General features: G+C 40.2%; 2 protein-coding genes across 5 annotated transcripts in view; one reads left to right on the plus strand and one right to left on the minus strand.

Moving 5' to 3' along the window:
- CMSS1 (cms1 ribosomal small subunit homolog) overlaps positions 1-22,555 on the minus strand; it is a 220,733-nt gene that overhangs the window by 71,220 nt on the left and 126,958 nt on the right. Inside the window, exon 1 of one of the 3 annotated variants that reach the window (XM_086883046.1) lies at positions 21,478-22,108. The exons of the other annotated variants lie outside the window; for them this stretch is intronic. Coding sequence (XP_086739172.1) covers positions 21,478-21,538 — 61 coding nt within the window. The 5' untranslated portion in view covers positions 21,539-22,108. Of the gene's footprint in view, positions 1-21,477; positions 22,109-22,555 lie in introns of those variants that run through there. 3 annotated transcript variants of the gene reach the window in all.
- FILIP1L (filamin A interacting protein 1 like) overlaps positions 1-22,555 on the plus strand; it is a 187,110-nt gene that overhangs the window by 39,395 nt on the left and 125,160 nt on the right. For both annotated transcript variants that reach the window (XM_086883032.1, XM_023942174.2), the window contains exon 2: positions 1,831-1,973. The gene's annotated coding sequence lies outside the window, so the exon portion shown is untranslated. The remainder of the gene's footprint in view (positions 1-1,830; positions 1,974-22,555) is intronic.

Raw genomic sequence — 22,555 nt, forward strand, 5'->3', positions numbered from 1 at the left:
AAATTAGCAATCAGGGCTTCCTTTCAACATCCAAACAGGAAATGGGAGTGGAGGAAGTAAAAGCTTAATAATTTCTTGCATGTTAACAAGTTACATGAGCTGCTCCAATAAAAAAAGCTTTGCTAAGTGAACTTAAACCTAGCACACAGTCTGTCACAAAATGACAACCATTTATCTTTAAAACCAAGCTGTGTATTTTGGAAAGACAACAGATACAGACATTTAAATCAGCATAATTTAATATGCAGAATAAGAGGACATCAAGGACTGATCTGAAGTTGAGGATCCTACTTTATTGTAATCACAAGTGTTGAGACTATAACCCCCAAAACAAACCTAAGGTGGTAATCTTGGTCTCTCTCTTGAAATTTAGTGAAAAAATGGGATTAGAAGAACAACATTTTAGCTATCACAAAAAACATTAAATTGTAAGTCACAAAAAACATAAAATCCATAATGGCCTCTAACAAAAAAGCAAGAAAATCAGGCCTAATGTTAGCTCCATTTCTTTCTTTTAGGAGTACTGTACTCTTTGGCTGTGCACACCCTGTAATATTTACCTGGCCACACAGAGTTAAGTGTCAGGAAAGTTGGGAAGTAAAGACCCAGTAAGACACTGAGAACCCTAAAATGCCTAAAGGAGCACAGGACTTTCAGGCCTCCATGTCAAGCACAGCAAAGAACATCACTCCATCCTTACATTACCAGATCACAGCCCCTGGCAGTTGGGTAAAGCCTGGCCCATAATACACTCCTAATTTGGTACTGTCTTCACAGCAGGAGGAGGGAAAACAATTTTGTGCAACTGTTGAGCAATTCTCAAGAGTTCAAGACAGATGAAAGGCCAGTTTCTTGGTTGCCTGAAGATATTAAGACAGATTAGGGACAAAAGTAAGATGACTTAAATGGGTGGATGTAGACTGATGTTTTTGAGGGAACTAAACTGCAAGGTAGAATTCCTTGTCTTTTATGGATGTGCCCAACAAAAAAAAAAAATCTCTTGGAAGAACTCCACGGTATAGAAAGAGATTATTTCAGTGGGCTGCATGAAGAACAGAACAGAATCAAAGGAATTTGGAAAAGAAACCCTGCTGTCAATACAACCTCTACACAATCTCATTATCTCCCAAGGATGCAAGCAAGAACAGACATATAACACAGATAGTTACCATGGCCCACAATAAACTGGCTATAGTAAATAAGGAGCTAAAACTGCGTGGGTGCATGCTCTGCATTATGGAGCACAAAAGTAAGTTTTTTCCCTACTTTCAGCAGTAGAGACATGGGCACTCCTTTTTCCAATGCAGCATTTACCATGAAGCACTGCCTACCACAAGCCACCTCAATGTACTTGTTACACAGTGCATACAGCTGGAAATGCAGACCTTGCTGTGGACTCTTGTATTATTGTTCTGAGCAACAAAAAAAGGGAAGAAGTCTGTTGTGAAATGGGGAAATGTAGTGAAATCTGAATTTCCATCCTGGATCCTTCAGATTGTTTTCACAGTAGGCATTCCCTGTTTCCAAGGTGACAGGAGGCAGAGCAGATATTTATTTAATCAGCCTGGGTTTTAGACCACCCATTTGCAAAAACTCTCCAGAAGAGTACTGAAAGCTGAAAAGCAAGGAGTCTGTAGGACTGCTGGGTTTGGTGTTGGGGTTTTTGCTTTGTAAGGCGTAATTATTGTTAGGTATTACATCTGTCACTGGCAACACCAGTAACTCCTTCTACAGTACTTGTATTGTTACCTTGCACTTCAATACTTGTGGTATCAGCTGTGTCCAAGAGTTTATTTCTGTGGAGTCACTAACTAACCACTTCTTTTTTAGGATGTTTGCATCCAGGGCAGAAATGCCACTTCCTACTACGTGATAAAGACCATGAGGACTTTGCAGGACTGCCACCTGCGCCATTGCCAAAATGACGGCATCTGCCAGAACATTCAGGTTTCCAGTCTGTGATGCTCCAGCAGGTTAGCTGATCTTCACTTAACTTCTGTAGTACCAAAAGGTTTTCCTTAAGCCAAGACTTCCAGTTTTCCCTCCCTCTAGTTCCAGTGAGAGAGGTAAGAGTTTCCAGACAAGGTTTCTTTGGTAAGGAGTGCTGATGAGCTCGTACCTGTTTAGCAGCTATCACTCTATCAACAATCCACTGTCAAAAAATGGGGGAGGAATGTGCCTGACAACGCGAGAGACAAACTATGATCTGTGTCCTCCTTGACCTACATTCATGTAACATCCAGGGCTCACATGTGCTACTCACTTAAGTGTCTAAAGGAAGGTGGTAGTGACCAGTTTCTCTGGATCAGACACCAGGTAGCTGTTAAATAATATTAAGAATGATTTCACCATGAGATGCTTGTACTGGATCTCACCCAAAACCTTTTTATACTGCATATATTACTGTTTTGCTGCAAATGTGGTCTCAAAGCAAAGTAAGAACTTTGATGAATATATGCATGAGATCATCCAGATGAGGAGACTGTATGTTTACAAAGGTGTGGAAGCACTTGACAAAATAGATTATCTTTTTCAGTCTGTATTCCAAAATAAAGGCTCTCTTGGATGATGAACTCAGGAGTTCCCTGAGTTTTGTTCATGGAGGGCAACTTAACGAGTGGGACATCAGGCTTGAGGCTGCATGACCAAAAATAATAACAAAATTTTTAAAAAAATATCAGCAGGACAGTGCAGAAAAGCCACAATTTGAAATTTTTCCTGAGGTCACATACTTAGCAGCTTTCCAGGTTAGTCTCTGGCAACCCCTGACTCAGATGTTGAATTCTCATGAGGAACATAATTGATCGTCGTACGGAGTCTTCCCCTTCAAAGTCTCCTCCTCCGAAGGTTTTCTTTTTTTTGTGGTGATTACTGGGCTCTGTGTTACACAAACAGAAGAATGACAAGGCAGGAGCAGACATGCTAACCTTTCAATTTATATGGTAGCTGTAAATGCCTGTATAAGCTCAAAACAAGTTAGTCTTACTGAGGAGGCCTCCAGCTCTAGAAGGAGCTCATATATTTAGGTGGAGGTAGAAGGAGCTCTTAGTGCTTAAATCCTCAGTAGACTTTAAAAGTTTATTTTCATAGTCTTAAGGCTTGGGAAGGTAATGATAATTTGTGGTATTCTCTAGAATACCACTGGCATTGTGGTCTTGTTGAGCTATTTGCATGATTTGGTTCCTCTGTACCACAAACATACAAAAATAGGAAATATTTCTGCCTTGCATCACCTCTGTAAGTGAGAGATTGCCTACAGAGGGAAGAGGAGCAGTTGTGGAGATGACTGCAACAAAGGATATCAGCATTACACCCTTTCAAGCGCAAGTGACAACTGTAAACCGTACCTAAGATTTGAGCACACAACTGTGCCAGTTAATAATTCACTCATGGAAAAAGATAACGAAGATTTTTGGTTTCCAAGTGCTCTCCTGCACTTAAGCTTTCTGTGCATATTTTCAAAGGCCTCTCATTCCCAGTTGCACACAGATTTACAAAATAAGAGATGTTAGCAACTTGTTCTCCAGTTTGCAGGGATGGCTGAAGCTTTCTTCACTTCTGGCAAATTAATGGAGAACATCTACCTTACCCCTTTGGTACAAGCAGGTGCAATGCAGAATTCTCTTCTGCCAAAAGAAACTACCTAAGGAACAAAACAGGAGGCTTTCTCAGCAAACTTTCTGACTTTTAATTCAGATGTTATGAGGGGAAAAGCCACCAGTGAAATGGAGAAGCAAACAGATAAAAATCTCTGGAATGTCCTCTCTGCTCAGAGCTCTGGAAAACTCAGTTATGCAGGGAGACCTGGCGTGAGCCCCACGCTCCCCCAAGACGCAAGGGACTCTTTGATGCTGTGAGAGCTGCAGTCCCAACCAAAAAATTTCTTTTGTCTCTATTAGTCTGGCAGACCTGACAATGAACTTCTCAATTTCTGGGCAGGGAAAGCACGTGTTGTGTCACGCACTCCTGTCATGCTGGGTCACGGGGTACTGCCTGTGGTTGAAGGACTGCGTGACAACAAGAAAAGCGTTCTGGCATGGCTGAAGCACCCTTGTTGAAAGGTCTCCTGTCAGTAGCAGGCATAACTGACTGGCAGAGATCTGGCTTAACTAAGTAAACTCCATTTTGCTCCTCATCCCACAAGACAGGTGTGGCTGGTTGAGAAATCAAGGCTCAGGCTTCCCCAAGGCTCTGCCCTGCCTCCGTACAGGGAGGAGGAAACCCAGCTGCCTCGGCTGCAAACTGGGCATGGTCCAGGTTAAGCTGTGGGGTAACGTGAGGTCAGAGCCTTGTGTGATGGTCTGATGTTCGCTGCATGCACTGTGCCAGGAATGGTCAGTGAGTCACACAGCTCTCAGGAAGGTGCCTGGTCCGTGTGAAACAGAGATCCAAGAAACACCACTTGCTTTCAGCTGAAGATCAGACAGTGAGGACATACGGCAAAGTCACACAGCTGCTGCCAGGCAGCAGGTTTTCTAGGAGCCAGCCAGCCAAGGAGGCTGCATCTGACCTGTGGTCTGTTTAAGAAATACAGCCTCACTGTCTTCTGTGCTTTATCTCGTTCTGATCATGGGTTAAACGAGGCACTCAGTCTATTGTTCTTGCCACGTGGTAAATAACTAGCTACATGTAAACAAAGCAATTAAGCTCCATAAGGAACTGTTTGCCCTTCAAAGCTGAACTAAACATTGCATTTTGTTTTGGGAATCCAAATATGGTAAATTACTGACAGTTAACTATGACCATGGGATTGTTTCCTGCACAGAAAGGGCTCCTGGAACATGCAGCACATACTGGAAAATCACCTTTCCTCCTCTTCACCCTGACATAAACATCTTTAGACCCTGCTGCGCTCACTGCTAGCTGCCTTTTGCTGAGGATCACCTTAGCATAACTAATTTATGATAATTTATGGTAATTCTTATCACAATTTATGATAAGAATAGGGAGGGAAGTTTCTTAGGCTGGCACAGCTTGTTCTAAATCCCTGCTCTTCAGCTGTACAACCACCAGGCTCCATCAGCACCCCTCCAGGAGAACACCTCTCAGTTGTTAACTCCTTAATGCATTTGGTAGTCAGACAGTTCAGTAGGGATCAGTGCAGCACAGAAATACACACCAACTCATTATTTTCTTCTTAGCTGTACTCCTGTTGCACCTAAAACCCCTAATCAATATCAGATTGTCAACTTGCTGAACAGAATATGCACAGAGGAAGAAAGAATCCCATCCCAAGTGTCTTCAAGACCAGAAGACTTGACACTTTAAGCCTGACAAACATCAAATGCAAAAACCCCAATTGTCCCACTGCTAATATGTGTACTTGTTCAGCTTTGTAGGCTGAATTTATATATTCATAGAATGTAGTAATCTAGCATAGACAAGGTAAAATAAGAACCACCAAAATAAAAACAGAAAGGAAACATTACTAAATCCATTCGGCACTATTAAAAGCAAAAGTAAAAATGCATAGCACCCATTATAATATTCACTTTACTATTTTAAATATGCAGTTTGCTCCTTTGCAAAGGTTTAACAGATATCCCCAGTTACACACCTGCACTGCAGCTCTCTGCTGTGTCTGTCACTGTGGGACAGAAGCACCTGAGCTGAAGCAGGCACACAGCTGAGGGAGGAAAACCAGGAGCTGGGTGGAAGAGGACACAGTGGGGTGCGTGCTGAGCCTGGTGTCAGAGAGGTCCCAGCACACCAAGGGGAAGGACACAGCCTGGAAGGCGATGAGATTTCTGTTCCCAAAGATCACACTAGAAATCTGGGAGTTAAAACCACAGTCATGGTGGATCTTCTTATTTGCATTAGTCACGCTCTCCCAACAAACTATGCTATGTGGTATCTCTGCTTACACTGCCTCAGAAACATCTCAGCCTCCTGATGAAGTTACTAGATAAATGGTGAATTTTGAAATACAGAAAGACAAAGGTTAAGAAAACAAACTGTCTTACTATTTACTGCAGTGCTGCAACACGCACATCTCCAGCTCTGCTGAAGGGTAAAAAACACCATTTTGTGCAATAGAATGGCAAGGACAGCTGTTGGGAGGCTGAAATGGCCTGTTATGGTGGTGTTATCCAACTGACATGTAGCTGTGGGAGGCTGAGACATAGGCTGTGCAGGTGCTCTTTCCACTATATTAACAGAAGAAGCACGACTTATAGTAAAAAACGAAACAAAAACCCAACTAAAATTGTCTAATTCAGTTCATTTTATAAATTCTGGGTGCCAAAATGGGAGGCAGGATCAGGATGAAAAAGATAAAAGTAGCCTTAAATTTCTTCCTGAGATTCACCCACCCTCATTGATATTACTGGCCATCAGACTTTTACAATTTATCTTCTCTATTCCTTGCAAATACTTATGGGCACACCTTCAAAGTTGCCCATGTACAGTGGAGGATCTCTGAGCATCCTATGTAGGAGGCAACAGTGCCAGGAAGACACAGTAAAACATTCAACTGTTTCTAAATCAAAAGTCAACCGCAAGTGTTGCTTTTCTGTTCCTCAGGTTTCTACTTTTTTGACTACTGAAGGGCATCCTTCATTCAACAGAGACAAAAAGGCCTAAAGCTGCTTCCTGGGATATATCATAGGGTGGGATAAGTTGGGAAGGGACACAGGCCTAAGGTAGAACTTCTTTGGAGGCACATAGGGACCTGGAAAGTTTGGGACTCATCCTATAGGAATATCAAGTTAACCCAGAGACAGAAAGCTGTGAAGGGCTGGACTCCAAAGCCAGGGTTGAGGGGGGCTAGACCTGGGACAGACGGTAGGACAGTAGTTGATTCCTAGTCTGAGTGAAGCTGGTGTCAAGGGAAAGGTCCAATTCTTCTTACAGCCAACACAGGAACAATATATGAGGTCTGCAGCTTTCTTATAAGAGTGTAATTGGAGTATAGGAATTCTGATTGTGAAGGACTTGAGGTTGGGAAGAAAAAGGAAAGCAGCTTCTAGACCTGTGCAGTGACTTGACGTGCCAAAGCTCAAGCTTTCATCAAATGGGCACAACTACTTTCAGCAGGTTCTATTTGTCCTTCAGACAGTTCAGCATCCATCCTTTCCAATACAGCATTTCAGAGGAAAACATTGTAGGAGTGCAAGTCAAGATGCACTCTTCAAAATCTACAGTGTAGTACAAGCATTAGGTTTACCCTTACTCCTTACTTAAACGTGGTGTTTCTCTGCCTCCTCTAACCTCCGTGCCCTCTTTCATTATTTTATTCATGGCTCCATTAACTGTATGCTCGGTTCTTTCTGTTCTGCCTTCATTCTCTCTGGTTTTCTTCCTCGTCACTAAAGCAGCCTTTTCCTCTTGCATGCTATTTCCCCACAACAAAAATTGTAACATTAATCTGATTTCACATGTGTAGCACAGTTGCTTTTACTTTTGTATTCTGCACATTTGTCCTTCCATTGTTACTGTCCACAAGCCCTCTGGAACAAGGCTTGTTCAAATTTGAACTGTGTTTAGCAAAGCAGCACCCAGATGGTCTTGACTGGCCCCTCAGCATGTCCTGGACAAAGGCACTTAATAACACTGGTTTGTTACCCTGCATCTTACACAGCTGCCACCTGTGCCACCTTAGGATTTGAAGTTTAAGTCAACACATTAGTACTGCATCATCCCCCAGTACAGTACCTGAGGCAATTTTCCTCACGGTCACTTTGCCAACAACTTTTAAGGCGGTTGAAGAACTCTACCTCAGAACCCAGGCAACAAAAAACCCTGCTGTATCAGGGGAAACTCTTCCAAGGTACAGAGCAAATGGCCTCTACTTTCCATCCCTAAGACACAAAAGGCACAGAGCCTACCCTGCCTTTGCCTCTGCAGGTCAGAGGGCTTGAGAACCACTTGCATCCTGTGGAGTGGAACATGGCAGTAAAACCTAGAAAGATCATTCAAACAAGGTAGGACCTGGGCACCCTGTTGCTCGTGGCACCATCCTCAAAATACACAACTGTTACCAAATATTACACTATAAATTTCCCACTGAACCCAAAACGCACTTGACAAATATCCAAAAGAAAAATAATAAAAATTTTTGTATCTTAAAACATACTGACTGGGTAAACAAGATTGTAGCTGGGTTTCTGTTATGTCCTTCTTCCCTGTGTGCAGGCTGAAGCAGACAAATGTTTCACATTTGCAGACACTGCTGCCATGCACTCCTGACCCATGGGCTGCCCTTCCCAGCCCTCAGCCTGGCAGGAGCAGGGCAAGGCCTGAACACGAGGGTGGGTGCCTGCTTATGCTTAGAAGGTGATGACCCACGAGCACTCAGCAGATGCTGAGCTGAAATAAATCCTTCCCACACCATGCTGACACCACACACAGCTACAGATACAACTGTCAGCTTTTCTTCAGGTCCTGAGTGCCTGATGGACCCTGTCTGTAGCGACAGAATAATCCTTTCTCCATCCTCCATAAGTTATGATCCTTCATAACTTTTTTTGTAGGTCAGTTTACTCTCAGATAATTATCTAAAGTTTAAATGAAAAAAAAAAAGTCATGACCAAAAATGGTCCTCTCCAGCTTCCACTGCTAGCATTTTAAAGTCCATCTGTCCATTCAATTGCCACCAGTCACCTTCCCCATTACAGGGACACCTGTGTGCTAGAATTCACTGTGTCATTAATGTGACCAATCGAATTATCCATTACATTAATACTTACTGCATTATGCTGCATTTGACCAAAACTATCATTCATACATGTGCCTTTTATAACTTAACATCTTTGGAATATATTAGGTTTTCAGTGTATTCTTTATACTGAAGTTTTATGACAAAAGATTTCTAAACCTACATATATCCTACCTACCTGCATCTGTAATAATAGTCTTCAAAACTCTTCAAGACAACAACTGAAAATCTGTAACCTGTAGAGAGCTTGCAACATTTCAATCCCATGCAGAAAGTAACTGCTATGCTTTAATGCTGGAAAGCAAACACAGGAAATAACCATCCAAATAAAGATATTCGAGGGCTTTTTTTTCTCCAGTTAGCACCTTAAACAGTACAATGCTTTAATATAAGGAGAATTCAAATAGTTAAGAATAATTTTATGACAGAAGTTGAGTAGAGGAGCTCCATTTCAGGTAAGCACCTGAATTCCTGACTTATCCTAGACTGAAAGTCTGACACATCCAGTCAGCAGGTCTGGTTTCCAATGACATCTTTGTATTTCCAGCTCAAGCATATACTGATGTATCACTCTACAGTCAAGAGGGAAGATCCTTTTCAAAGCTTCTAACATCTGACCTGCTTCTGAAATAAGGATTTGCCACTCTATTCAGAGCACCTCAGATGCACTGATTCTGCAAATTTCTTCTTAAAATCCACACCATTAATAGGAGACAACTTGTAATCTACTGAACTGTCAGTAAGAGAACCAGCAACAAAAATCAGTTAAGTGCTACTGTCTACCCAGTTGTTCTAGTTAATTCTTGTGGTTTTATCATCACTGTGTTTTCAGCCCTTCCTCAGTGCCTGAGAGAACCAACAGATGGTGTTTGCCTACTTAGCCATGCAAACACAGCAATGACAGAATATGCTTGAAAATTGTCTGAACTATTATAGAGAGAAAAAATGGATTCTGCTCCTCTTGAGTAGTCACAGCCATTGCTTGTAAGAGGGATATGCAAAAAACATTAAAGTGCATGTATGAACTCTTACTTGATATGCTGTAGTCCATTACATCTAAGGAAGTGTTGTTACAGGGAATACTAGTGAGAGTATTTTGATATGGGCCACAGGACTGGCTAACACCAGTTTCATTGCTCAATGTAGCATATTTTTCCTATTATGTAATGCTTATTGGAGGTATTATAATGATACATAGCTGAAAGCCATCAGTAAAAGCTTTCACAAGGGACCATGCAGAGAAAATTGATACAATGATAAAGAGACAGCACTTGATTGTTTTTCCTTATATTCTTTTGTAGCTTTTGGTGGCTGTTAAATCAGTATGTTCTGATCAGATCCCTTAACCTCACCTGCCACCTTTATGATACCATTTGTCAGACCAAATTTAGAAAACAGCTGCTGGAAGAAGGCTGCTGTCTCATCACTTGTGGAAAGTCACTAAATAAGGAGGCAGCAGGGGGGAGGTCTCTGTCAGGTCACTTCACATCATTACAAGTTGTACAAACTCCATCTTTCCCAGGATGATTTTTTTCAGCACATGCAGATGCCAAAATGGTTAGAAAACAGACTAACTAGCTGGGGCAATTATGGGGAAACCTCTCAAAATATGAAACCATATTAGGTGGCCTTTTATTGGCTGTGCATAATTTCAAGTTTATATGTCATCAGGGCAGACTTGCAGAAATCCTCATGAATGCAGTGTAATCAAGCCTTTATTAAAACTAGACAGACGTTTTCACCACCAAAGCCAGGATTTCATTAGGAACCTTTCTCTGGTTACTCTGTTGAACTTTCTACATTTACAGAACCCTGTCAAAATTTCCTCTTAAAGATTTAAGACTGAATTAACTGATACTTTCCAGGGCACTATTTATCACCAAGAAAAAGTACACTAATTTGGATAACTTAGGGTATTTGAATCTTATGTCTTTTCTTTTGAGAAACTTCAACTGTGTCGGTGAGAAGCAGACAAAAAAGAACTGTTTTCAATCTCAATCTCAGATATTAAACAACCATTTAACTATTAAAAGGAATAAACTGCAAAGCAAATAAAAGTTCAGAAAGTAGACAGTTTCATATCTCAAAATCCTTGTCACAGACAGACCACAGAGGTCTAAGAATCCACACCAAGTGGAATTTAATACGATAAACAGGGTGGAATCATTATTAAAAATTCATGTGAAATTAAATAAGCACTACTTCAAAGCAGCTGGCTACACAGTTACTCCACCAGTTTATTCATAATCCCATTTCTTGACAGAATACTCTAAAATCAATACAATATAATTATGAAATGCTGAATTGCATGTAGAAGTCTGCCTATCAGTTCTTTAAAATACCACAGTGAAAAGATGTATATTCTAACCTCACTGTGTAAAATATAGTTTTGGAACCCCCTATAATTCCAGGATGAAATCACCACAATTGGTCTAAAAATGCAGTATTTAAAAATCTAATACCTCATATTTTTGGGGAAAAAAATACTTCTGCAACTGCAGATACTACTGCAAGATACTTTGTATATTGCAAAGAGAGAGTGAAAGGCATCTCAAGTATGTTTATCCGTAAAAACAAGATTGTAACCTAATGGGGAAAAAAAATCCATCAGGTGCTTAAGCCAAAGAAAACACTCAGTTACAAGTCCCAGTCCATTTTGGCACCAGGTCACTCCTGACAGTGCAGGTGCAGACAGAACGTGCAAGGTGTAGGATGAAAACAAGAAGTTGCACACTGTCCCATACAGTGGAAAAGGGTAAGACAGAACTATTTGCTGATAACAAGCCCATGAACTCATTGGTTCCAGATGATTCCTCCCCTTCATTTGCTTCTTCAGTGCCTTCTGGGACACTAGAAAGACAAGTTCCTTCAAGGAGAGATCTCAGTAAGGTCATGCCAAACATCAAAGGCACCAACAAAGATGACACACAAACAAATATGTGAGGGACATAAAAGAAGGCGAGTTTGGAGCAGCTGTCAGAATAAAGGAAGCAAGACTGAGGCTGGGCAGACAATAAGAGATCAGAGAAAGAAATGCTGGCAGATTAGCATCAAGCTGAGCAGTGAAAGCAAAAAAGGCAAATTGGTTATTGCTCTCCCCTGGAACAGAAAAGCAGTCAGGCTAAGAGGAAGAACTTGGTGAAACACAACTGTCACTATAATATTAGCCTTGCCAAAACTTAAAGTCCTTTAAAACCGGCAAAATCAGTATATAAACCAACAAATGAACAGAAAGCACACACTATTTATCTGGCATATTTCTCATATTTATTCTGAGAAAGCATGCAGGATGAAATGACAGAATTTTGTCCTCGTATGAATTCAATCAGAGAAGCTGGAAAGGAGGAAAAAGCTGAAGATGTTGCAAGTGTAAGGGAAGAGAATGCAGAGCTCCCACTGCATGTAAGCAACTAACAGGGATCCAAAGACGTGTCTAGACACGCAGCAATAGCTCTGTGAGGGTCAGGTATGGGAGCAGCCCAGCTGTGACTATGGAACACAGAGCAGTTTATTAGCTCATACACCAACCTTGTTAGTAATCCACCTGGTGAGAGTGACTCTCTAAGTGGCAAAAATGTGGTGTAAGAGTATGGGGAACTTATTGCTGTGGGGGATAAATGAGACCCTCCCTTCCTATGTGAGGTTTTTTTTGAAAGAAAAAACACAGCTTCAGCTTAGAAAGAATTTGAAAACTGCATGTCTTGGATTCACTCCTTGAAGTTTGACAACAGCGGTTTCGGCTGCAAACCATTCTGGAGTTGCTGAAAATAAGGAATATGGCAACTCTGAGCTACTAAATCATTATTTGATTTTCTCATTTGTCAGTCAAACAAATTAGAACTCAGGCTTCCAACCTAAAATCCCTGTCATAGTTACAGCAACCCTTATTTTTAGTAGGGTAAAAATTATATCTACCCAGACAATAAAACAGGAATTCTAGATCAAAGAACTTGAGTCCTGAAGTCTCTTCTTTCTGTTCACTCAGTCCTCCAAGCAACTACATGATGCCTAACACTGTGGGTTTGGGGGCATGGAAAGCCACTCACTGGAGCTTGCCCAGCTTCAGCTCAAGTACAAGACCAAATCTTTTTGTAACAGTAACCACTTCAACAAAGTCAGGATGGACATTAACTCCAACAAAGCCATAAAAGAGCCATACTTACATGAAGGCCCTGATTAATGTCTTACCATGTCCAAGTGCTTTAATAATAAAGTCAGGAATTGAGATGCAGACCCTCACATCTGGGTAAATGATGGCTGTGTATAAAATGGAGTTTGCATCCCATCTGCCCTACAAACTAAAACAATGTGGTCAGCCAGTACTGATTTTTGCTGTGCTTGTAGTTTAGGTAAATCCAGTGTAGCTCAAGACTAAGAAGAGGTCAAATCCAGTTGAAGATTTTTAAGAGAAAAGAGCATTAGATGTAGACATGAGAACTAAAGATCCTCACACAATAGAGATTTAATTTGTGCCATGGAAGCCCAGAGAGAATTGATCAGTCAGGCTGCCTAAGGGTTTTGGGCATGAGTAACATTTTAATGAACACTTCACCCACACTCTAAGCTATTACACAGATATTCTCAGAGCTATTGGAAGACAAAACTGATGGAAGGATGAATCATCACTCTGTATGGGCAATGTGACAGAGCTGGTAGAAGGCTGAACCATGACCTCAATTTCACCCTCAACTCCTGTCCAACCTATGCACCCTAACAAAAGGGCAAAAACCAATATTAGAAGTGCAAGCAATACTTGAATAGATGCTCAGACCCCAGTCTGAGCTACATCTGTTCTGTGAGGAAGACAGGGAGGGAATGAAATAATCAGCCTGAGGGAACACTCCAGTACTTCTTCCATGACTTATGTACATGAAGTCTTGAAACTTTCCATTGTCTCAGGACTCCAGGCAGTTTCCACCATCTTTTATGAAAAAAAAAAAATCTGCAGTCCACGATGAGGACTATTTGAGCCTGTAGGTATTGGTGTTTTAACATATAATTAAAATGTTGAATTGAAGTGAATTTAAAAAATGTGCTGTGAATACTGTGGTGCATAGGTAAATATGAAATATATTGGTGAGTCTTGTTTCCCAATGTAAAAGCTATTCTTTTCTGTTACGGGGTCCAAAAAATTGTCAATTTTTGTGCTGTTCTACCTTGTGACAACTACACACTGTAGAATGCTAGAAATGAGGCAATTGAGGTCAGGAGCAGTCCTTGTAGATGAACTCCATAGTCATTTAGACTGAAAGAATATTTATTTTCAGCTCCTACATGGACATTCATAGAAGTTTTTAAAGGGATCAAAATGTCCCATTTGCATTCCCCTGAGCTGGTATAATATAACTCAAGTATAAAGTCATTAAAATTTGGTGTCAAGAAGTAGATGTTTTGTAATTTTAATTGTTTCCTAATTAGAGACTATAGGGCATGTGTGGTTTATAATATTACATAACAAAAATAGCATTCATTTTAACAATTGTCTAAATGCAGATTTAAACAATTAGCCAAAATATTGCTTCAAATATTATCATGTCCAATTAAAACAAAAAAAAAGCTTTTAAAAGCACTCAAATGCAGTTATAGAAGGAAAGCCATAAAATCCCATTTTAGTGATGTAACAAGTCTAATCTGAACCAGGTGGATGAAACATCAATCCTAGAATGTCTTTATTCTGTGGGTCTATATAAAAAAGAGATGAGACCGCACCTAAATCTGCACCAAAATTCAAAAAATAAGTTTTTTAGGGAAATACAAGGGCTGAATTAATGGAAGACCATGTGGACAGGTCAACTAATTTTGTCTCTACACACTGCTCAAATCATCAAATTCTGCTTTTCAGAACCCTGTCCACCAAATACACTCTTCTCTTTGTCCCTCCCAATTTTTACCAAACAGTGATGTGTGAGCAGGACAGGGCGAGTGAGATAAGGATCCTCAAGACAGTCGGTTCCAACCACAGGCCACTCCGTTTTCTACAACTGTATAATAGACTTCAGGGTTTAAAATTTTACTTAATATATCACCTATTATTTGATGTATATATATATGTAAAAAAATATGCATTAATAGTAAGCATTATATCCTCACATACATTTTCCCAGTTTGCCTGGAAATCTCTCAACGCACATTCCCTCATGTTTTCTGTGCTTCCATGCCCAGTTCCACTGAGCTGTGTACTGTAAGCTAGAAATTTTCTTTCTCTCATGCTCAAGGACTCCTGTGTTTCTCCCCTGTGTTCCTGCAACTTTATCATTTTTTTCCTTAACAATAAAAAATAGACTTTTTTCTTCTTTTTCGATCCATGTAGTAAAGAGGTGTCTATACACCTATTATGTGCCAGAGCAAACAACACAGAAGTAAAGAACTAGGTATTCTGTTTCCGGCATAAATGACAGACCAACTATTTGGACCTTTCTTTCTCCTCTAGAAGGAAGTTGGATAGACATTAGTTTCTTTTTTTAAGTTGCTATGTTTTGTTCTGTTTTTTCAGAGTGAGACAAAAAAATCTATAGTTCTGTAGTCCACCAGCAGTGTCAGGGTAGTCAGCTTGCTCCTAGGGATGAGAAGAACCATAGGACAAGAAACAGTGACAACTCATCACCAAGCAATGAAAGTACTAATCAACGTAAAGACTGGCAAAGTTTAGAGTTTGGAACAGTAAGAAAAGCAAAGCAGGAAACATAACCATAGGATGGAGGACCCCAGCTGGAGGAAGACAGAGACAAGTGACAATACAAAGCTATACAGCCCATGGGAGATCACCAAGTCTGGGATTAAATCCCACAAAAGCTTCCAGAACACACTTAGGTTTGTTCAGAAAAGCTGATGGGTGTATGGGAATTATGAATATCAAAAAATATCTTATTGAAGCATCTGCTTATTTGAGTCAAAGATCTGGAAGTATAGGAATCAAATGCCTGCCAACAAAAATGTTACACTTCTCCAGCCCTTCTCACTGAAACCTTAAAAAAACCCCACACTGGGTTGAAGTGCCTGATTTCGCTCTAAATATCTGAAGAGGGGGGGAAAAAAGAGAAAAAAAAAGAGGCCAGTATGACAGGGCCAGTACAGCAGTTGGGGTTGGAAAGCAAAGCAGAGCAGTGTTCTAGTTTTAGATGTGCAGTACACAGAATCGGCTGAAAATAGCCAGGCAATGATGCCTGTTGCATTCTGAAGATTAGGATCAGGCAAAGGCTTTATGCTGGTTGCCAACATTGGAATAGTTTTGAGACATTTCAGAAGACTACGTGATTCCAGAAGACCTTTTTTGTTTTTAAACTAGAGGGTGCTTTTAATAGATGTTGAGTACAGTCAGGCCTTGTTTGAGAAAAGCACTGCTTATCTCAAAGTAAGCAGGATCCAGACAGAGTGCTGCATCGGGTCACTGCCTCCTAGCGAGACCTTCACTGAGGAGCTCTACCCACAGTGTTGAGTAAATGCAACTTGAAAGTGAAGGCAGAACCTAACTGGTAGCAAAAGGTGTTAGCTAAAAAGTCAGGGCAAGGGCAGTATTGTATGGACAGTAACTCCAGGAGAAAAGCAGTGCCTGAAAAGTGTATTCCTGGATTTCAAACTGTGCATATCATCTGCCCTCAGCAACTGCAGCTTTGAGCAGAAGTGATGAGGGAGTTCCTGTTAGCTCTCAATCACCTAAGCAGGCTTCTCATCACATATAAGAGAAAAGTCACAAGCACTAAGGGAAATGTGCTCGTGCTTTGGCCAACAGGGCACTAGATTAACAAAAGATGATTAGTGTGATTTAAAAAAACCTGCACTTCATTCTTTCTGTGAGCAGCGGCAACTGGATGGCTACTGGATTCCAACCTGAATTGAACCAAAGCATCTGGAAAACTGATATGAGGCACAACACTTACTCCAATTTGACACACAGTAGTCAACAGCTATAGAAATTCTTTTTTCATCCTTTTTTTCCCCACCCCCCCCAAGAATTGGAAATAGTGACTCACTAGCTCTGCATCCTACAAATCCTACCCCCTGCAAGGAAGTTTAATCATTCACAGCCACTCCCATCACACTGTATTCAATTGAAAAAGCTTTAGTTTTTAAAGGAAACTTGTGATTTTCAAAGTATTTTCTCCTCATATTGAAGGAAGCTCTTTAAATCTCTCTCCTTTATTACATGCTTCAGTACACCAAGCAGTCTGAAGACAGGGAAATGGATTAGATAAATAGAAATATTTTTGTTATGACCTAATTTAAAGATCTTAAAAATAATATGACAACTTCAAAAACTGAAAGGCATTAAATGGCTTAAAAATATTGCAGAGACATGAGAGTGCAAGATATCTGGCAAGTATTGATAGAGTAACGTTTAACTTGAATGAGAAACAGGAGGCATTCAGAGACACATGGTTACCATTCACATAAATTTATTACCAGGGCATTTCTGTTACTGTAATACTCTTTATACCAGGAGCCATATGCAATGGCTCAGCCTTTTATGTGCCATGGCCGTTTATGTCATATTGGTGAAAATTAAAGAAAGGTTGGAATTTGGAATTTGCTGCCCGCCAGTAAAATGTAAAAGATCACGGTAGTACAGCTTCTGCTCTTCATACAAGAATTCAACAGCCCTAGGAGAAAACAACCTTGCAGCTTTTTACAAAATTCACAGTGAACAATAGAAGAGATGACTATGACACAAAATTATACTTGACCCATAATACATGCAATTAACATCAGTCTAGTACACTTCAAATTGCAATTTTAATAAAAATGCCTAATGTTTCTATCAAGCTAATGAATGCACTGCTTCCTTGATTACCTTAATCAAGGTAATTGAGCACTGAAACTTCATTAGCATTGCTGCTTGTTCTACACAATACCTTTATAAACCACTTTTCACCATACCATCAGTGGTTTTCAAAGCAGATACACATTGCCATCTCTATTGCAATTCCCTTGTTAATTAATTTATAGTTAATATTGTTTTCCATATTGCATTCCTCCTTTACAGAAGCACTTAGGACATCACAGCAGCCTGAGTAAAAGACTCCAAATTATAAATAGCAACAACTTCTCCTTATCAGGCAGTAAGTGTCTAGGACCCAAATAAGGTGAAGTAATTTGTAAACTGCATATATAATGAATTATAAGAAAAATTATGCCAAATCGTATCACAAACTGTTTTTCCAGTGTGTGTCTGGCTCCACCTGTACACCAAATTCACTTCATTAAGATATGATGGGAAGAACTCCTCAGGCACATGTTGTTCACTACCGAGTTCTTTGATTCTCATGTATGATGCCTGACCTCCTCAAATCGCTCCTTGGTTTGTTGCCTTTATGGCTTCTCTTAAAGTACAGTACTTTAAGAGAAGAAAAATATTATGCCTAAATCCACAGGAAACACCACTGCCCCAACTCTAAGCTGCATTTGTTTTACCTCTTACTGCTCCTTTAAGTTCCACTGCATGTGTCTGGATCTTTGTACTGTATCTGTACTCCTTGTCATCTCTCTGAGCTTATTTGCACAGCCCAATACTGCACTGTAAACCCCTGAATTAACGCTTAGTTGGCTGCTGAGAGAAATGTGTTCCTTTTTTTCTAAGATACAACATGCCAGTGTGGCTCTTTACAATAAAGCAGGGATGGAGGAGTTGCAACAAAGCAGAGCTCCACAGGATGCCTGGAACAGTGGACAGCGCCCAGCCCAACACCTGAGAACTCCAACCTGCCATAGTCACAAGAAAATACATGTTATAATGGCTTGTTCCCTTTTTTTTTTACCACTATGCAACCAGAGAAAGAAGCAGCAAGGCTACAGCCTAGGTTGAATCTAGACAAAACTCTTCCCATAGGTAAAGGGAGATAGGCTTATTAAGAAGTATTTTATCCTATTGTATCCTCAAAAGCAAAAGAACATTGCTGCTTGAAAGAAAATCAATGTGTCTTCATGTAATACACTCCCTCCCCTAGTTTCCCTGACAATTGCTTCATCAAGACTGTCCCTTTTCCAGTATCTTTCCACTAAAAAGTTTTCTTTGGAGAATAACAGTGCATTTTACAGATGGAATAGCTTGTTTTGCATCTTTATTTGTTAAAACAAAAACCCCAAACCCAACAACAAAAACAAAAACCACTCCAAAGCAACATAAAAGAAAGATTTTTTTTTTTTTCTCAGAAGAAGCACTCTAAACATAAAAAAAAAAATACCTCACGCACACAGCAGAAAGATTGCTGATTGTCTCACTCTGCTGGAATGCTTCACAAAATCCCTTATATCCCCATATGGAATAAAAAGTCACAGCAGTTCTTGACACTTCACCTATATATTACAAATACCTCAGTTGAGAGGTCATGTAAATTTTGCTCTCAGTTCTGCAGTGTGCTTAGGTCTCCCTATATTATTTTAAGGCAAATTTCAGAACACAAATTCCATTTAACCAACACAGATGATCACAGTGGTAAGGAAAGAAATACATTTATCATTGACAGCATTTTCTAATTTCTCACATGAGTTACATATTTATTTCCATGAAATTTCAATGGGCTTGATAGCAAGACCACTATGACCTAAATGCTGTACACCCAACGAGCACACACCACTCTACCCCACCCCAGTAGGGACGGGCTTCCAACCAGGGTTGTATCATACTTAAATACAACAATGGCCACAGACAGTGCCTCTCACAATGTGTGTAAAGTGTAAGGGGACACAGCATTATCTAAGTCACTGGGTGTTAGAGACATCACAAATGCACACAATGGCTAATCTTACCTGTTTATATGGGGGTTTTCATAGCTACAGTTTAATTCCTCCTCCTCAAGGATATGTAACTGGAAGCAAACTTTTTTGCAAGTCAAAGCAGTTGGACAACTTTAAGGGCCTATTCTCTCAATAAATACAATCATCTGAAATTGTAAAGTGAAATATTAAAAAGAAATGTTCTGTCCAGCTTTCCACATTTATGGAGATGGCTGCTTTTTTCCTCATCAGCATCTGAGCAGCTGTTAAGTGAGAACTTCAGGAAGCCTACAATGTAGCCATGTAAGATGTTGTTACCTCAAACCTTTCCCAACAGCTGAAGCACAATGTAGGCTGACTGCACCACAGTAGAATTGCACAAGAGATTAAGGATGCATCATTTGGGTAGGGCAATATAACAATTTCACACCACTTGTAACCAATCTCTTGCTGCTCCTGTTATGCAATTAATGCCATTCACACATTAACAAAGGAAAAAAAAGCAAAATCCTCAAGGCTTCACTGCTTTTCCTTAATGTGAGTACCCTGTTGCTTTGCTATTATAAAGACATTTCTATTGGTATGGATGACAGATTGAGGGTTTATAAATTTCTAATTCCCAAAAGCTGCTTTAAAGCTTTCATTTCACAGATTTTTTAACTCAAGTTCCATATTAGAAGTGGGGATTAGTGTCACTGTTACAGAGATTACTGCACATTAGTATAAAGACTTACAGAATTTTGAGTCAGTGCCATCGAAACAGAGCACTGTGCTGTATGGGAAACTGTGACTGCACTTATAATAGTGCATAATATGTACAGAAATGCAACAAATCTGAAAAAAAAAAGTCTCAGTTCTAATTCATTTTGCTCATATACTTAAAATAATGCATGCAGTGCTTGATAATCCTTTGCTCTTCCATAAACATGGTGTAATTTTGACATTTAAGCAAAAAGACTGCTCTGATTTATTTGCAGATTAAGTTGTATTTTTGTGCTAAATGCTCAGCTGCTCTGCCCAACAGACCAAATCATGACATTTGTTCATATATGGTTATTCTCAGTTAAAAGCTCTCTCTCCATCTGCCTGGAGGTTTATTAATAACTCATCACCATGGAATCACAGCATCTTAAGGAAAATAAAACACAAAGATAGTTGCTAGGCTCTCCAGCCTCTAGGGATAAAAGGGAATATTTCTTGAGGAAGACGGGGAGAAACTCTTTTGGTGTGTTTACTTGTCAGCCTTGAGGGTGAGGATAAGCCAAGAGATGGCCCCCATACTGTGTTCTGAAAGCAGCAAGGATTGTAGACATCACTCAAACATGTCACACATGATCCAATTCTCTGCATTAACACATTAAAAATAAATATCCACTAATCCAAACTGTGAGGGAAACCTAAAGAAAAAGAGATTGGGGTGAAGGAAAGCATCAATTTCTGAACCACTCCCATTTATCCCTCAAAAGGACTCTGCAGCCACATGGCTGTTGTCCCCAGTCATATTAACCAGACTAAGCTGCTTGCTAACATGCACAGAACCCTACACTGCCATGCTGTAAATGCATCTGACGTTAGTGGGGAGCAACAGAGAACAGGTCAATGACACAACCTCTAACCACAAGAGCTTCAGCTGTTTGTCACAAGTATTTTCAAATGTACTGGATGTGAGAAGTGCAACCCTTTACCTGTAACACCGTACCCATCAATACTGAGAGAGATGTCCCCATGCTTCTGACAGGTTTATGCTCCAGAAGAAAGAGGCAGTCTGCACTCTTGTAAACATTATCTGCTTCAATAAGTGATGTCAGCTCTAAATGAGCTAACATCTTCAGAACACTAATATAGGGAAGCATCAAACCTAAATGCAGTAAAATACACATAGCAGACAGGGTTTACTTGCAGATCACATCCCTTTTCAAAAAGCATGTACTGTCAAGGTTGCCACGCTATTATTCCAGGAAAGAATGTGACTGCCAAAGAAAATCTGTAAAAACAACATATATAATGCAGGGAACAAGACTGTGCTTCCTACTTACAAATAACTAGTTAACTGTAATTTAGTTGACTAAATGTTTTCTAAGGCCAAAAAGCAATGAAGTCAGAAGTCACACCTTTAGTTGGTATGCTGCTCTGATGAAGTGTCTCATGAGCAGGAAAGCTTTGCAGAATCATTATGTCTTCTGTCAGGGAGAAACATCCAGCCGTGCAAACTATCCGGTCTGCCCTCTGAGAGAGGGACAGTGAGTGGTTACACCATTTCCTTCCCTCTTCCCTATTCAGATCAGAAAGAACATGGTTGCAGAAAGAACCATAGGATGTGGCAGATTCATCTCCAGTTCCACCTCCATAAAGTCACAGTACTCATTCGTGTCTTCACCTGTAGAGTTGACTCAGCAAAAAAATCGTATGGCTCAGGGCACAGGGAAGACCAGAAACACCAGAGCCTTTCCCATTGAAGGGCTAGCATGACACAAAAAGCCACAGGCAGCAGGCCTGCCACACTCCCCCAGAGACACTGTCTTAGCTCCATGTATTTCCTCTCAGAAGGGTTTTCACTCTTGAGTGCTATTTATTCAGTATTTCAGAAGAGAGGAAACTGTTTTTAATCACATCTTTTTCATAGTCATATTACTGGATACTGAAGCACAAATCTGTCACCTCCATTAAGCATAGGAGGCTGTATTTTGATCTCTCAGGTGGCCTCATGTTATGTTTCAACACCAGTTAAGCATGGGAGGAGACTATTCTTCCTGACCTTCAGCTGCTTAGCTAATCAACAAGAAAGCAGTAAGAAACCAGAAAACCTCCTTTTTGCTAGATAGTTGTAGTTCTGAGAGGCAATGATTTTGGCAGTGTGAAGCTTTGTGCTACTTAAGGTCCTCCTTTAGGGCGAAAAAGAAGCATAGGTCAAGGTAAAAATGTCTGAAAACAAAAAAAAAACAAACCACCCTGATCTAACCCTGCCTGTCAGGGTGCATTTTATCCATCTCTGTATCCAAAACATATATAACTAATTCTATTTTCTAGAACAGCAATTGTTGATTGATGAGTCATCTTTCCTGTAAATTTATTTTTTTAAGTGATTTTGGCATTGTTCCTTGAAATTCCTCTCTGGCTATGTAATGGAAATTTTGACCTCACACTCTGGTTTCTTTAGCATCACAGATACAGAGATTATGAGTTTAGGAA

Source organism: Cyanistes caeruleus, chromosome 3 (genome assembly GCF_971803275.1).
Source record: "Cyanistes caeruleus chromosome 3, bCyaCae1.hap1.1, whole genome shotgun sequence".
In the NCBI taxonomy this organism is placed as follows: domain Eukaryota; kingdom Metazoa; phylum Chordata; class Aves; order Passeriformes; family Paridae; genus Cyanistes; species Cyanistes caeruleus.